General features: G+C 44.8%; 1 protein-coding gene across 2 annotated transcripts in view; it reads right to left on the bottom strand.

Annotated features, from left to right (window-relative positions):
• Positions 1 to 18,031, bottom strand: part of sae1 (SUMO1 activating enzyme subunit 1) — a 35,555-nt gene that overhangs the window by 9,434 nt on the left and 8,090 nt on the right. For both annotated transcript variants that reach the window (XM_056283764.1, XM_056283763.1), the window contains exons 3-6: positions 17,724 to 17,897; positions 6,124 to 6,269; positions 1,639 to 1,738; positions 14 to 119 (exon numbers count right to left, since the gene is read on the bottom strand). In XM_056283764.1, the coding sequence (XP_056139739.1) occupies positions 14 to 119; positions 1,639 to 1,738; positions 6,124 to 6,269; positions 17,724 to 17,897 (526 nt within the window). The remainder of the gene's footprint in view (positions 1 to 13; positions 120 to 1,638; positions 1,739 to 6,123; positions 6,270 to 17,723; positions 17,898 to 18,031) is intronic.

Below are 18,031 nucleotides of genomic sequence, written 5' to 3'. Positions count from 1 at the left end.
TATAATACACTACCGTGAAGCAGGAAGTAGTCCACCGGTGTTCGCTTCAGACCGGCTTTGGCCTTCTCATTCGTCCAGTCCACCTCCAGGGCTTCCTTCAGAGAGCAGAAACTGGCCTTCTGAATGGTCAGAAACAGGGAAGACGAGAAATTGTGTTAATGAGGAACCAATTGGTGGATTATTCCAATGACGTAAAATAATTTGGCACTTCTGCCCCTTTGTTGGACTGGCGTGAAGTGATCACTACTTCCCCATTGCTTAGGAACGACGTTTATTTTATGGACGCAATGCAGAACACAGCGAGCCGGCGAACCGTCAATCGAGTCTCTAAGCTTATGGAAAATTATCTCGGGGCAATTGTTGGCGGCAGTAAAGAAGAAAGGTTGCTTTTACTGAGACGGTCACATTTCGATAAGCCAGAGAGGATGAGTCATCCGAGCCTCGGTCTAATAGCGCGTGTTTGTTTTTGCTTTTCGGGAGCACCACATGGGCGGGACTTAGTCATATCAGCACAGCTAGGAAAAGGAAAAAGTGAGTCACAGCTGAGCATACAGCAACTCTTACTTGGAAGAACTTTGTTGTGATGAACTAACTTCCTGTTACCCACTGTGTCGTCCTACCTGGCAAGCCACACCTAGCTGGCTCCTGTGCAAGGCTATATAAACCATCGAGTAGGTGCAGAGATCTAGTGTGTGTGGGTGTAGTGTTTTGTGTCTGTCACGTCTCACTCTCAACCTTCACCGCTGGCACGTCAAGTCTCTCCCTGCCAGTACATAGCCTCTCCAACAGTAAGCCCTATGTAGCGCCTCCTCATGGCGACACACAGTAACCGGGTACACCTTGGACTCTGGCTGAACTACAAGGGACTTGGAGGAGGTCTGGCCCCTAGATGTGCGGTACGCAGGCCCACCGGTGTGTGGGTATTCCCCGATGCCCACGAACCAGCCCTCCAGCTATGGGTTAAATAGTGCCACCTAGTGGATACCTCGGGAGAGGAATAGTGCTATAGGAGTAAACCCCTACACAACATCAACGTCCACACTGCTGCTGTGTTGTGTTTGTCTTGCCCTTTTGTGTGTGTTTAAGTGGGACAGTACTGCTGGCATCATGTGTGGCTGCCGCTTCTCCCTCCCGTAGCGCCCCCTTCCCATCCACCCCTGTATGTCTGTGTTGTGTTTATCTGTTGTCTTGTTTCACCCCGTTTATTGTAAAGCCACTTTGAGTGTTAGAAAAGCGCTCTACAAGATTGATTTATTAGTATTATTATTATCATTATAATTATTATTGGACCACAGTCGGAAGGCAATAAACCCATTGAAGTGTTCCCGTCTGTCCTCTGCACCGTCTCAGAGTCGGGAGCAAAGTCTTCAAGCAGCAGTCAGGCAGTTCTCAGGGAGGATTGGTTGTAATTTGGCGTGTCTAGCGTTTCATGTTTTATAATTCCTCCAGCCTCTCTAGCGGTCTTGCGGCCGTACAGGCAGGCTTGTCACCACTACGCCCACTAGTGACTTACACTATTCCACTTTCCAAAAACCATTCATGACATGACCTGAGAATGTGAGGGCTGTTTGAAGTGGCGGGTGAAACTGCCACAGGCAGTTTCCTATCCCCCTCCCACCCCCCACCCCACACACATACCCGTTTGATCATGACGGTCTCGTTGGGGTCGATCTTGGCTCTCTTGGCTTCAGGACCGTCATTCGACTCTTCCGATGGTTTTACTAGCTTAGGCCTCTCCCTGCGAGAGAGACAGAATGAGAATGTGGAAGAAACAGGGGGACAGACAGACAGAGAGATTCAGTTATCAGGAAAGCACACCACAGGTTCCCAGGATAGAGGCCATATAAGGAAAACAGAATCAAGCGAGATGTGTGTGGTGAAGGTCACGACACACCTCACAACACACCAGGCTCTGAGGCAGTTTCCACCTTTATTTGCTAGTGAGAGTAGCGAGAGAAAGGGGATCACATGCAGCAAAGGGCCTGGGCTGGACTCAAACCCAGGCTGCTGTGGCAAGGACCCAGCCCCATGTGGCCTGCGCTCTACCAGGTTAGCCACCGGGGCACCCCCACACCAGGCTCTTCCTCTTACATTCATTTACTTGTGGTAAATATTGAAAGCGTGGGTGAGTCAGGCTCCGGTTAAGGCAAACATTGGCAGAGCAATTTCCTTCACATGTCTTACTGGTAATGGAAGCTTGGTGACCAAAAAACACTAAAGACAATTGATTTAATGAAACACAATTATACCACTTGCTTCACAAAGGACTGCAAACCACGCCACAGTCTTTTATGTTGCAATTTATACTCAACAAAGCACAGCTGTATAAAACTGGATGATTTGACAGTGCTGAAATGACAGCTTCCTCCATTTTGGACTCTCCCTAGTGACCGCCCAGTCAGAGGTCGACACAGTCGAAGAGGTTTTGCGGTTGGTCGACAGCGCGGATTTATGTGTCAAGAGTTCACCGAAGTTGAACTCCACGCGGAGACATCTTGCAAATGTACCGACCAGAAACGAATCCAACGATAATAATGATTTCTTTCAAATGGATTGATTTCAGTGTGAAATATTGTTGTCATAAATTCTGGTATGACCGATGGGTCACCGTTTTGAATTTCATAAATTATGTCCTCGTTCTCTGGCACACAGTATCGCCCCTCCCCTTGCATGCATCGGAGAATACTGGCATGCGCTGATGGCCAATCAGGAATTGAGTAGGCTAGTCGTGTTGTGAGGAGTGGCTGTCAGACTCTTCACTCACGAGAAAATGGTGACAGATAAAGACGAAATTTATGAACCGACGCCCAAGAGAGTATTTCAATTATCCTGGAAACAGGAGTTTAGTTTGGGTTGCGTTACAGGAAGTGGGCGGAGCTCCAACTTTGTATCGCACTGTATGCCAGAAGTTTGAGAGCAAGGCGGATAAAACGGGGGTCGTTTTTCAAAAGGCACGTCAAGTTTCCACAAAACATCGCCGGAGTGCCGTAACATGAGCCGGTAGCCTCTGGCCTGTGTGGCCGCCAAGAGGGCTGCCGACGAGCCCTCCTCCGGGGCCTCGCCGCTGCTTGTACGAAACATGAACGCTTGGAGGAAACCGGAGCCCCCGGAGGAAACCCACGCAGACACGGGGAGAACATGCAAACTCCACACAGAGGACGACCCGGACGACCCCCAAGGTTGGACTACCCCGGGGCTCCAACCCGGGACCTTCTTGCTGTGAGGCGACCGCGCTAACCACTGCGCCGCCCTGGTTTTTCTATTTAATTTTATCCATCTAATCTTCGTATCTATCTATTCTATCTAATCTAATTCTGGTATCTATCTAACGTTGCACCATTTATCATTCTGTCAGTCAAACCGTACACTCGCAGCTCATTTTCTATGGGTTTAGCCTTTTGTGTTATGATCAAACTGATTATTTTACAACCGGTGTTATGAATAGCTTATCATTTGACCACATCACGACCATGAAAAGGTAATGGGCAATTAACAACCTTGTTTAAATAAACCTTGTTTATTTGCTCGAGCTACATGGGCTCCAACCTTGGGGGTCGTCCCTCTGTGTGGAGTTTGCATGTTTTCCCCGCGACTACGTGGGTTTCCTCTGGGTGCTCCGGTTTCCTCCCACAGTCCAGAGACATGAAGGTCAGGTGACTCGGCTGTACTAAATTGTCCCTAGGTGTGAATGAGTGTGTGTGTGTGTGTGTTTGGGCCCTGTGATGGCCTGGCGGCCTGTCCAGGGGGTCTCCCCGCCTGCTGTACAATGATAGCTGGGATAGGTTCCAGCATCCTCGTGACCCTGAGAGCAGGATAAGTGGTTTGGATAATGGATGGATGTTGTGAGTGACAGACCGGGAATTCTATTAGGATTCATGAAAGCTACCCATTTGCCTCTCTTACGGTTTGCCATGGTCATACTTGACGACTTTTGGCAACCATTCTTGGAGGATTGTAAGAGCTGCCAAGTTCCTCTGTGCCCTGCCAGGCAGACTCCGCCACTGAAGTGAGCATCCGTGACCTTGAGGGAGTTTTTGTCAGGATCCTGAAAGATGGGGAGCCAAAGAATGTGTTCTTGGCAGTAGAAGAGCTCCGCTATGCCACTGCTGCCGGACACTGTGCAGCTGTTCATGCTGGTAAGTTAAGTTTATAAGATGTTTGATGGTAGTTAAAAAAAATGGACATAATTAGCCTGTCACTCTGTAAACAGCATTTCAGAAAGTTGGCCCAGAGTGGAAACAGAAGTTAGTCTGCTTCGGATCCAATGGAGCCTCAGCGATAGTCGGGAGGCGTGGGGGGTTCTCCGCTCTACTCCGGGAAGAAATCCCCCACCGTGCTTTGCCCATGGACTAGAACTGGCAGCCATGGATGCCATAAACAGGGATTACAGAATGGAAGAAAGTGTTACTGCATGAATTAATTTGAAATTAAGGTATGTTCAACTGCCTACACTAATTTATCCTTCTCTTCATACAGGTGACGGAGGTCCTCAAAAGTCTCTACAAACAGTACCACTATTCGCCCCAAGCCTGGAGGGAGCTCAAAGCACTAAGTGGGGTGCCTCCGACCAATCTGGGGGGAGCAAGGTGGCTCACGCATGTGGAGAGAGCTCTTCAGACCCTCATGAAGGACTGGTGTTGGCACATATGGAGAACATCACTGAAACCAAGCAAGTCATTGTTGTGGCAAAGAGTCACCTATATTTCAATTTGGATTTGCATTACTGGGTTGTATTCTCATTACCGAACAACCGTGATGTGTGCGCCTTTTCCAGATCCGCCAGGGCAGACATGATCGTGAGAGCCAAGCAGTGTGTCCAGCTCTTGAAGGACTACAGCCACCTCTTGTTTATGGTCCTGATACAGGATATCCTTGAGCGGGTCAGTTTTTTTTAAGGACAATGTTACACTCCCCAAGGCTTCACAGGCCTTTGCGACTGCACTGCTCATGCCCACAAACATGCACTCAGCAGCTGGAGAGAACCCCGAAGGCTTTTTTCAGGGGTCCGCAGAGGGCCAGTTCCATGCAGTGCAGCTCCAGAGCTTTAGCCAGGGCAGCAGGGGTAGATTTGACAGATAGATTGAAAAGCCAACTCCTTGACGCAGTCATCAAAAGCATGAGGAGCCGTTTCCAAGGACCTGGAGGGCGACAAGATTCTTCAGGCAGCTGCGAGTTTGTTGGACCTGAGGGAGTGGCCTGCAGAGGAGGCAGACCATCTCCGTGTCATCACAGACCACTTTACTGACATACTGGATAGGGTGGGCTGTGACAGGGGTCAGGCAAGGCACCAGGTGTGGCCAAGCGCAAAAGCAGTGATCAAAGCGCTGCCCCCCAGCTCCAACAAAGTAAGGTATGGGCAGACTTTTTAACAAACCCTGATAGGCTCCCACTATCCACCGCTGCCTGCGAGCATGGCTTCAGTGCCATGAAGCACATTAGAACAGATCGGCGGCACAACTTTTCAGTTGAAATATTATAGAAACTTCTGTACATTCGCACTGAGGGGCCAGCAGCTGCCAATTTTGATGCGGAGCGTGTTGCACAAAGACGGCTATCAGCAGGGCAGAGAGCACGTCAGTGTAATTAAGATTTGTATTTGTATGGTTTCATTAGGTTTTTGGATCCGAAGCATCTGCGATAGCCTGTTCTTTCACTCACCCACTCAATCACTCACAGTTAACGAGTCCATCTCTGGGGAGAAGGATGGATGGACGGAAGGACGGGGGGATGGGTCATACCATTTTCGATATGCAAGAATGTCTGTTGCTACACATCTACTTAAATAAAAAATTAAACATGCCAATTAACTATAGTCTTTGTTGTTATTCGATACCCGCTAACAAACAAAACAATTTGTATAGGAGCAAGTAACAACTGACTTCCGGCAAGTAGATTTCTGACCCACTTGTGGGAAAAACCCCTCCAATTAACTTTGAACCCTGGGGAAGAAAACACCACCTCATCCTGTATGACTAGATTTAAACACAAGCTGCATCCTTGAGCGAAGCAGTTGACCCAAGAGGGCACGCAATGTGCCGGAACCTGGTGCAGCGTGCAACATAAAGCTGGGAAAACCCAGGCTGAACACACACACAAGAGAGCTCACCGACCATCCAGACTTACTCCACGTAGTTGTGCTTCTGTCCGAGATTGGAGAACATGTACCCGTAGTAACCGTAGACGTTGCCGCAGAAGACCTTGATTTTGTGTCGAGAGCAGAGGTGGTCCACCCGCACCATCAGGTCTCTGGAACAGCCCGTCAGACACACCTGAGTGGAACAAGAACCCGCAGGGTTGGTTAGCTTGGTTTGGGAGTCAAATTATTAGTAGCACGGTTATTCAGATCGCTAGTGACAGTGATGGTACACAGCACTGTCCCCTATATGGAAAGGTTGGCTGGCACGATTCAAGATTCTATAATTTATTGACACATCAACTTTATAGCCGATATGGAATTTGCTTCTTGGTGCTCAAGGATAACGGCAAACATATAACCACGTAATACATACAAGGAGTGTCCACAAAAACATACCGTTACAATTATAACACAGTTAACGCAACCATAAGCCAACCAAAGTTCCTCAGCTCAGGGCCTCTCTGGACTGCTGCATCCGCCATATGCTTTACAGCCCCACCCGCCCCAACAGACGCTCCCTCTCTCATGCAATTTCTTGCCGAAGTTGCAAGTGATGCTTTGGAAGCCGCACAGAGAAGGCACTGTGATACGAGTTTTTCTTGTTCCTATATTGGGTCACTGGTCCATCCCTGATAACATGTGGAGTACAAGGTGATGTGTTGCATTTGCGTATGGCATCGCTCAACACACGCTCCACGTGAACCCATACAGCACATTCATCATGGCGGGGACAGGCAGAGAGAACGACAAAGTTATGGATAACTCAAAAACACGGGACACATGTATCGGAGGAGGGATGTGGTAGTCTGCAGCAATCCCCGGATCGGCAGAGGGGGTTGGTGCAGCAACCAGGACAGCTCGGAAGAGTGGGGTAATTGGCCGGATACAACTGGGGAGAAAAAGGTGGAAAAATCGAAAAGAAAAAAAAGACAAGTCCACGGGGGACCAACTACAACCGTTAGATCTTGGAAAAATCATTTAGTTAGTTTTGACAACTTACTGCTAACCTTTTCCTCTGCTCCACTCGCATTCACAGCCACTTTTCTGCCACTCTCTCGCTCACGAACCAACATTTGTTCAACCACACACTCACTATGCACACATATTACGCACTGCCCTATCACTTAAAAGGAGCTACGTTACACTTATTACTACTACTACTTCTACTACGCTTGGGACCGGCACTAAGAATGCACTGGTTTGTGCCTTCTCAGTGGCTGGGTTAGCTAGGCTACACTTACAACAGTACCTTTCATGCTGTTATTCGTCCGTCGCAGCGACGAGGACCATCTAGTCATCCTGCGATGGATGACAGATGACTTGCGGGATGATTAAAGTGAGGAAGAGTTGCGCATCATCAACCCCAGTCTCTCGTCCGAGACCACCTACTACCAGTGGCAAGACTAAGCGAGACGACTGGCAATGGAGACGGATGCAGATTTTTCCCTCAGGGTTTCTTCCCAAAGCCTTTCCCGTATACAAGTATACCTGCGAGGCAGCGGAGGTTTTAAATCAGTTTTCTTTCTCCTAGATGAACTGCCCGACAAGGCTAACGAGCTTCATCTACCCGGGTTTGAAATCAGAGTTGTCCTTCTCCTAGATTGGCTGCCAACCGAGGCTAACGAACTTCATCTACCCGGGTTTGAAATCAGAGTTGTCCTTCTCCTAGATTGGCTGCCAACCAAGGCTAACGAACTTCATCTACCCGGGTTTGAAATCAGAGTTGTCTCTCTCCTAGATTGGCTGCCAACCGAGGCTTACGAACTTCATCTACCCGGGTTTGAAATCAGAGTTGTCCTTCTCCTAGATTGGCTGCCAACCAAGGCTAACTAATTTCAAACCCGGGTAGATGAAGTTCGAGTTTTCCTTCTAGATGAACTGCCCAACAAGGCTGACGAGCTTCATCTACCCAGGTTTGAAATCAGAGTTGTCCTCCTCCTAGTTTGGCTACCAACCAAGGCTAACGAGTCCAATCGACCCACCCGGTATTACCGCCGGGAACCCGGTTGCCCCTGCAGCAGACTTTGTAACAACAGGAGGTAACGAGAAGGTGCTGCTGTGGACACATTTACGTAGGAGCGACCATATGCTAAGGTCCTGATGGACCCGTGGCGATCACTATACCAGGAAGCGAGAGGCCACTCACCTTTCATGTAGATGTCTTATGAAGAATGACGAGAGGGAGGATTAAGGGATTTGACGTACTAGTCAATGACTCAAAATAATTTCACGATTTGATTTTGATATACTTTAATGATTCCCATAGGGCAATTATGCTCTGCATTTAATTCATCCTAGCTGTGTAGTTAGGAGCAGTGGGCAGCCGCCATGCAGCGCCTGGGGACCAACTCCAGTTCATCTTGCCATGCCTCGGTCAGGGGCACAGAAAGGAGTATTAACTTTAACATGCATGTCTTTTTGATGGTGGGGGAAACCGGAGCACCCGGAGAAAACCCACCGCAGACACGGGGAGAACATGCAAACTCCACACAGAGGATGACCTGGGATGACCCCAAGGTTGGACAATCCCGGGGTTTGAACCCAGGACCTTCTTGCTGTGGGCGACAGCACTAACCACTGCGCCGCCATGCCGCCGATAACGTAAGGTGTTATCGTACTCGCACAGTGTGCGAGTGAAAATCATTAGCGGCCCGTTGATATTAATTACCGTGTGAAATTTTAGCAGTGGCACTCATAATTCTGCAGGGGAAACACTGCTTTTACTGGCCAAGAAAGTTTCAAATACTAGGAAGCTGACTTGAGGAATCACTTCCACACTTATACATAACACAAGGTCTAAATAACATGCAAATGGTGTTCTCTGTAAATAAGTTTTATGTATCAGTGTGTACAGGCTGAAATTATACAAGTACTAGATGTCAACGGATCCCGTCTATATATATGAGGAGGAAAGAAAGGTATACAGTGCTGAAATCAATCCTGTCCCTGTTTGTACCAAGTTTTCAAAAGAAAAAAGAACAACATCCATAATGCATAGTCAAGGTAACCATGAATAAATTACAATCTAGAGAAGTAGTATAAATTCCATCTATAAGTATGCTTACCTGACATGCAGCGTTCACACTGAAGTGTTCACACTGAGAATACTGCATTGAGTAACACAGCAGGAGTAAGATGCATCCATCCACCCATTATCCAAACCGCTTATCCTGCTCCCAGGGTCGCAGGGATGCTGGAGCCTATCCCAGCAGTCACTGGGCGGCAGGTGGGGAGACACCCTGGACAGGCTGTCAGGCCATCATAGGGCCCAGACACACACACATTCACACCTCGGGACAATTTAGTACGGCCGAGTCACCTGACCTACATGTCTTTGGACTGTAGGAGGAAACCGGCGCCCCCGGAGGAAACCCACGCAGACACGGGGAGAACATGCAAACTCCACACAGAGGACGACCCGGGACGACCTCCAAGTGTCTGCGGTGGGTTTTCTCTGGGTGCTTCGGTATCCCCTACCATCAAAAAGACATGCATTTTAGGGTTAATGGTCCCGTCTGTGCCCCTGACTGAGACATGGCAAGACAAACTGGAGTTGGTCCCCGGGCGCTGCACGGCAGCTGCCCACTGCTCCTAGCTTCACAGCCAGGATGGGTTATATGCAGAGTGTAATTTCCCCACGGGGATCATTAAAGTATATATATATATATATATATAAAAAAATCAAGGTTGGACAACCCCAGGGCTCAAACCCAGGACCTTCTTGCTAAGGCAACCGCGCAAACCACTGTGTCATCGTTGCCGCCCGAGTAAGATGCAATCAAACACAATTAAACAAGAGTAACCCAACAAGAGTACATACACAACTACATGCCGGTATGGTCTATATATGCTTCCTTGAGTACCAAAGACTTTCTGTTCGCAGTTTATGATGCAAGCAAAATCAGCTATCAAACAAAGGCATCAATGCGATACTGGCAGCACTGCCAGCGAGACGGCGCTAACGTCAGCCACAACGACAAGTACCCAGACGGGCCGCTTGTGTTTTTACTTTATTCAGCCAACAGCAATTAGGCTGCCGATATGGAAAAAAAAAACCCTCCGCCATCCTCCAGCCAGTCCTCTTTTATCGTCTTCCACGTCCCGCTGAGCCGCACGCAGATCCAGCCGTGGAGAGAGATAAAAGGGATCTACAAGGGGTCTGTCTACAACAGAGCGAGCAAGACCCCCTGCCTCGCTCTCCGTTTCCCATATCCAGCTTTCAAGTAGTACCATCCCCGTCTTCTCCGGCGCTGCCCGAAACGCCTCCCTCTCCTATCTATCCTACTAACATCCCGTCCTCTACCTTACCCACTCCTATCCCATTAGCCCTCCCCCCCCTCCCCGACCCCTCCATAACACCCCCCGAGGGATGGGTACTGCCAGTACACAGCCCAGACAAAAAAAAAAACAGATACACACGTCTCTTCATTGTGCTTCTACCGGTTTTCAAATACGCGCCGGTCTTTGTGATTAACGGCACAGGGCTCGACGCCCGTCTGGTTGTCTGGCGCGGGTTTGAGAGCAAAACGCCACAGGCGAGGAAAATTACTGTTTTTGTTTTTCGTCACTTAAAAAAAGAACGCTCGAGTCAGGGAACACACCGTTCCCTCAGTTTTGCTCTCCCAAAATTTCTCTTGTGCACTTCTAATATTAATTTATTCCATTTGGCGGACACGCTTCAACAACGGGGTCATTGCACACGGTTAACGAATAGTTCAGCAGCGTGGACGTGCCAGAAAGGATGAGCGCTGTGTTATGCCTGCTAAGCTCAATGGAATCTCCCACCGCTCTTCCCATCGAACCAACAGCAACATAATAATAAAGGGCACATATGCCAGACACAAGAAGATTAGGACTTACGATCAACAGAACACGATTAAAGTCCAAATGACTTAGACGCCATTATTAATGGTGTCTTACGACTGCTAACTGCACTTTAAATTCGATGCTCATATGAAGATAATTTGCTTGTTATACTCATGTGTGTAAGTGTAAATCTACTTTGCGTATTGATTCTCCAGTTCACCACCCCCTGATGACCCAGGCAGCACTTTCACCAATACCAACTGACATGACATGTACTCTCTGACATGATTTCCATGTAACAAATGTACTACTACTACTACAATATGGTTACTGTGTAGCACTCCATGATGCCAGTTAGTAACACTTGAATTTATCTGCTAATTGCTGAATCTACTGTCAGTCACTTTGGATATACATCTCCAAAAAAACAGTGTAACACACAAAATTTGAAAGACATGCAACCAATTTATTTGGTCTATAAAGCAAATATATATATATAGATCTCTCCATCCATCCATTATCCAAGCTGCCTATCCCAATTGGGGTCGCGGGATGCTGGATATATATTAAGACAGATGTAGGAAAAAAAACCTTTAATACAGTCATCAGCTGCCAATGCGGTTAAACAACAAAGAAAAAAAAAACCACACAGCCAATAAATACTACGTCGCCCCGCGTCACACCCCTAGTTACGGTGCAAAGCAAGCAATGGGAGGATAGAAAACATTTGAAAAATGACAACCAGTGGGGAAAGTAGTTACTAGGGGTGCACGATTCAGGAAATCTCACGATTCGATTCAGATTCTTGGGGTCACGATTCGATTCAAAACGATTTGCGGTTCAAAATTTAATTGAGCGAAAGAAAACAAGACGCCAAGGAATTCATGTGTGGAACAAGCTCGCTACACAAGACGAATGAATTTGAGGCCGATTGGTTTACCAGAGAAAGATGGACAAGACACAAGAGAAATTGTCATTGGGATTCTCACAAGAGTTGTACGAGACGGTGGATACTGTTCACCGCCTGGGAACAAAGGGCTGCGCTGCTACCTCTAACAACACGCCGAGGCCAATTACGGTCCAGTTCGGGATGAGAACTGTGCGGGATGACGCCTGGAAGAGATCGAGAGACGCGAGAGTTTGCAGCGAGATGCACATACGCTTCAAAGATTTCTCCAAAGAAGATCGGGAGGCTTGTACCAAACTGCGGCCGTTGGTTCAGGACGCTAGGAGAAAGGGAAAGAGAGCTTTCCAGAAGGAAGGTTACGCACTGATTGACGACCGACGAGTAGACCCTGAATAAATGTTTGTTCGCTTTGTTCAAATTGAATTTAAGGTTGTTGCACTAAACATGTCTGATAAAGACTAAATCACTCATTCCTGCTTTCTTTTATATCGTTAAATACTAGGGGGTCGAAAAATAATGTGAAGCGTAAGGCAACTTTTCTTTTTTGTGAAGAGCAAAGGACAAATTGTGTGTGTTCTTGCAAGAAACTCATTCAGTTGAAACAGACACAAAATTATGGAAACAGCAATGGGGAGACTCTGTTTTCCTTAGTCATGGGACATCACATTCGGCGGGCGTGATGATATTGTTAAACAGGTTCCCTGGAAGTGTAATTAACCACAGAAGTGATATGGATGGTCATTGGCTAATGCTGGTGTTGGAAATTAATGAGGTAAACTATATTCAAGGCTCATTTTGGGTTTTTACCGATTTTCACCGAAAAATACCCAGATTTTTAAACCGATTTTCACCTGGATTTTATGTTTCCACAGACCCAAAAGTTGTTCCTGTTCGTGTGAGGTTATGCAACAGTGTCCTCTTTGGGCCATGACTATATTTTGTTATGTGTATATGGGTACAACAGAAAAACCCAGAACAAGAATTTATTTGCACCCCTGAGTAAGTTGTTGGAGGACTGGAAAGTGCCTTACACAACTGATAAAATCATAATGGGAGGAGACTTTAATGTGGTTCCTGATCTCTGGTTTGACCGTCTTCCATCAAGGGGCCAGTATCATAATTATGATGAAATCATAGTTGAACTGGTCACAAAAGCAAGTTTGACTGATTATTAGGGAATGAAAAATCCCACTACTATGCAATATACCTGGTTTAATGCATCTAATAATGGCCAGTGTTCAAGGATAGATTATTGGCTGAGCTCAAATACTTTAGTCAATGAAGTCTCCAAGTGTGAAATCTCTGCTTCACCTCTAACCGATCACTGTGTAATCTCGTCCTTTTTGTTGTGTAGGAATGAGTCCAACCTTAGCTCTATCTGGAAATTCGATAATAACCTTTTGGAAAATGTAGATTTTTGCACAGAAGCCAAACAACTGGTTAAAGAAACTGCTGAACTGGAAATGTCCCCCTTGAGTAAATGGGAGTGGTTCACATTTAAAGTTAGACAGCTTGCGATTAAAATAAGTAAATGCTCTTCTAAACTTAAAAAGCAGAAACAGCGAGAGACACTGACAGTTGTTATAAAACTGAATTATCATTGGAAGAACAAGCTAAATTAAGCAATCTCCAATCCCATTTGGATAATATATATTTGGAAAAAGCAAAGGGGGCATTTATTCGTTCAAGAGCTCGATGGATTGAAGAAGGGGAAAAAAATTCGTCATATTTCTTCAGTCTGGAAAAACAACGACAACCCGTAAGGAAAATTCAAAAGTTGCTTATAAATGGTGCTACTGTTGAAAACCAAGACCAAGTAAATGAGGAAATAACAGCGTTCTATAGTAACCTGTACAAATCCAACTTTTCCAAGGAAAATTGTCTGTTGTTTTTTGAAAAAATTAGAGAATTTAATAAAATGATGGATGATGAATTTAAATAACATATGGAGGATAAGCTTAAGATTGAAGAGTTGGATACAGCAATTCTGGGAAGTCACCAGGACTTGACAGTTTATCCATGGAGTTCTACACTTTTTTTGGAGGGATATAAGAGAACTGCTCTATAATGCCTTTTTAGAATGTATTTCAGCAAAACCGTTCTCCCACTATGAAGCAAGGTATCATCACCCTAATCCCAAAGCCCAACAAAGATTTCATGAGACAACTGGAGACCGACAACCTTATTGGTAATGATTACAAACTACCGGCAGATGTTTATGATAATCAATAAATGAGGGCTTAACACCAATAGTCGATGAATGTCAATCAGCCTTTATAAAAGGTAGAAGTATACATAACCATTCCAGGCTCCAACTTGATATGCTTGATTATCAAGACTTAATTGATACAGATAGTTTTGTGTTATTTCTTGATTTTTACAAGGCGTTTGACACCATGGAACATTCCCTTTCACTGGAAGCACTACACTTTCTGGGTTTTGGAGAACATTTTTGCAATGTAATTGAGATGTTTTACACTGACATATATAGTTCTGTATCTCTGAACCCTGGAATGACCCCTAGATTCAAGGTATTCATCAAGGGTGCCCAATATTGCCAAAATTATTTATTTTGACCACTCAATTACTAACAATTCTTATTAATAACAATGCCGAAATTGAAGGTATTACTATTTTTGACAAGGAATTTAGAATTAGTCAATTCGCAGATGACACATCAATTTTCTTAAGAAACGATTCTATTGTAAAGAAAGCCCTTAACACAATGTCCTTATTCTCTAAGGCATCAGGATTATCCCTTAATATTAAAAAACGTGAATTACTTCCCATTCATTCATGCGCAGATTCTCAAATTGCTTCAATTAGAGTTGAGCCTGAAGCTAAATATCTAGGAAAACAATTTCTAAAAATGTCATTAGAAGAGAAGACATTAATATTTCTAATCACATGACCTATATGAAGAAATCTCTCAGTCACTGGGCTAACCAGAGATCTTACTATGTTTGGTAGAGTCATCTTATCTAAAGCAGAAGGTATCTCCAAATTAATTTATCCATGCCACTCCCTATACGTTTCTTCCAATAATATTAAGACAGCCAACTCGGTTATATTCCAATTCATACGGAAAAATAAAACCCATGATGTAAAAAGATCATAGCTAGCTAAAGAGTATGATAAGGGTGGTATTAAAGCTTTAGTATTTGAATCAATGGTTGGAACTCTTAAGATTAAATGGCTAAAAGCATACTCGACACAGCCAACTTCTGTGTGGTTTCACATACCAAGGTCCTCGTTTAAACAAATTGGTGGGCTTGATTTTGTTTTAAAATGTGATTTTGAGGAAGGCAAGATTCCTATCAAGTTGTCAAATTTCCACTGACAAATTCTTCAGTCTTGGAAAATTATATTTAGCCATAATTTCTCCCCTCATGGTTCAACTTTATGGAACAATAGTGATTACGGATTACAGCAAATAGGAAATCAATATTTAAGAGTAACTGGTACGATGAAGGGATTTTGTTCGTAACTGATCTATTGAATTGCAACAGTAATCTTTTGGACTATATGGCCTTTTTAAATAAATACAATTTAAATTCTCCTCACAGGGAGTACAGTAGGATTTGCAAAGCGATTGCTTTACCACTGATTCAGTTAATCCAAAACACCTTAATATACTCACGTTAAATCGGTATTGCCAAATGTAGTGATTAACGATTGTACTTTATGTGATAACACACGTGATAATAAGGTGATCAGTGCTGTTCTGAAATCCAAAGTGTTTCATGATTATAATAGAGAGCCCTATGTACATGGTGCTAACATGGAGACCTTGTCTATTATGGTGAAAACACATCCTAAAATTTATCAAATGGCCCATTTCCCCAAAGGTAAAGGAAACTCACTTGAAAATAATTCATAAGGTCAACCCGGTTGCAGACTTTCTTAAGAAAAGGTTTGAATTTGAAGTGGACCCCTGTACATTTTGTGATGTAACAGACGAAACTTTAGAGCACACGTTCTTCTATTGCCCCGTGTTGAAAAGATTTTGGGTCGATTTTAAAAATTGGATATCACTTAATATAAACGACATTTCTCATATTTTGTTCTACATGGAAAACCTAAACTCATCTATTTCTGATATGATTAATATCGTTATTCTTATGGGTAAATATCCTATTCATTGTAGTAAACGGAGAAATAGTAAGCCCTTTTCAGTTTGGTTCATAAAGGATTTCAAATTATTTTTCTCATCTCTTAAAAGGATGTATTCTAACAAAATGGCGAGAAAGATTTATGGGGATATATCTCATTTATTGTTGTTTTGATTTGTGTCCCCATGGTTTAAGCCTTTTGCTTGTTTGCCCGGTGATGTAGAAATGATTTTTGCTTATATACTTGTATATGTCCCTTTTGTAGACCCCCCCCCTATTTTGTTTTGTTTGTGTATTCTGTCAGCATTTGTTTTGTAATTTGTGATACTGGGCTGTACAAAATAAAATTGACTTGACTATTGGCTGTGTGTTTTTTCTTTGTTGTTTAACCACATTGGCGGCTGAGCTGATGAGTGCGTGATGCACAAAACAAGCTTGTTCTGCTATGTATTAAAGTTTTTTTTCCAACATCTATCTTAATATTCCACTCATTTGCTGAGCACTTTCATCAACACCACTGATGGTTTCCTGGAAAAAAAACAACAACGATATTTATATATATTTAAATAGTTGTTTAAACGCTCGACTGCCCTTAATAAAGGGAACTTTGTTTTATTGAAAATGGTCTTAAAGTACTTGTAGCCCCTAGTGAAAGGTTAACGTCTTACATTGTTAGGTTATGAGGTAATTCTCTAATTATAGTGCAATACGAAGTAGAGAGTCATACTAACAATGGCAAAAAGACACAAAAGGAATAAGCAGTGTTTTCATTATTTTAGTGCGCAAATGTTTAATAATGTAGCTTTTTGATAAATTCAAATAAAATGGTTCATCTGTTAGCACTGTGTGGGAGTGTGGCTTGCCGCTTATTCAGCAGTAAAATATAATAAACTTGAAAAAAAGCGATCACCAAAGAACTACAGTCCTTGAACTTCTCGTTAGCAAGTGTAGAAATCTTAGGTTCATTCATATATTCATTATCCAAACCGCTAATCCTTACCCAGGGTCGCGGGGATGCTGGAGCCTATCCCAGCAGTCACTGGGCGGCAGGCAGGGAGACACCCTGGACAGGCCGCCAGACCATCACAGTGCCGACACATTCATAATTAGGGACAATTTAGTACGGCCGAGTCACAGAGGACGACCCCCAAGGTTGGACTACCCCATTAGTTATTTTCCCAATCTATCATAACTCATGCATCAGTTTCATGCGTAAGTCATTCATCCGCTTCACGGGGCTGCATGGTGGGGGCGGGGTGAACAGGAGAAGCTCTGCTCAGGAGAAGCTCTGCTCAAATAGTCATGCACTGCTTCAGTGCAATGTCATCTGAAGGGACCTGGTTGTGCAAGGAAATCACACATGCAGCTACGTATGTGGGAATGATGCAGAGTGAGTTAGAGAAGAGAGAGTAAAATGTTGATAGTGGCATCATTTGTCCAGGAGCTTACTGGCATTTTAGTTTTGACCAATCAGAAGTCAGTACCAAATTGATGCTGGTTGCCAGAACAGCACCCTAAGCAGGGATTTGTCGTTTCAAGGACCTAAACCGAGGTCCACCTGTTCGTAGGTAATTGAATGGTCACCCATGTTTCCACAAATGTTAATACTGATTTCAGATCATCTGGGGGCCAGATAATCTGAAATCAGTATTCACACCAAACAGCCAGGATTGAAATCAAACCCGGCTGTTTGGTGCCTCGGGGGGTTTCACCCGGGGCACCAAACAGCTGGGTTTCAGAAAAAAGTTGAACTTTGACTCACCGCATTGAATTGCATGAAGAAATCGTCCGGTTTGTCCTCGACGCGGTCGGTATAAGCACGAACCTCCACCATAGGATTGAGGTACTGTGCACGCTCCAGAGAGGCCTGGGCCCGGTTCTTGCCCTGAGCGGTCACTGGGACCAGGAACTGAGCTCGACACGAGTTCACCGTCACCTGGGAATTGAATGAGGGGCAAAGATGGAGACGGAGATGTAGTGCGTTGTTGTAAATGCTGTGTGTAGTTGTTCTTGAATCTTGACCTCTATCGTTCAGCTATGTGAATAACGAGTCAAAGCAAACTAAACAAA

This window comes from Lampris incognitus, chromosome 7, assembly GCF_029633865.1.
Source record: "Lampris incognitus isolate fLamInc1 chromosome 7, fLamInc1.hap2, whole genome shotgun sequence".
NCBI classification, from domain to species: Eukaryota; Metazoa; Chordata; class Actinopteri; order Lampriformes; family Lampridae; genus Lampris; species Lampris incognitus.
Note: the sequence above shows the minus strand (reverse complement) of the source record. Positions and strands in the feature narration are given on the sequence as shown.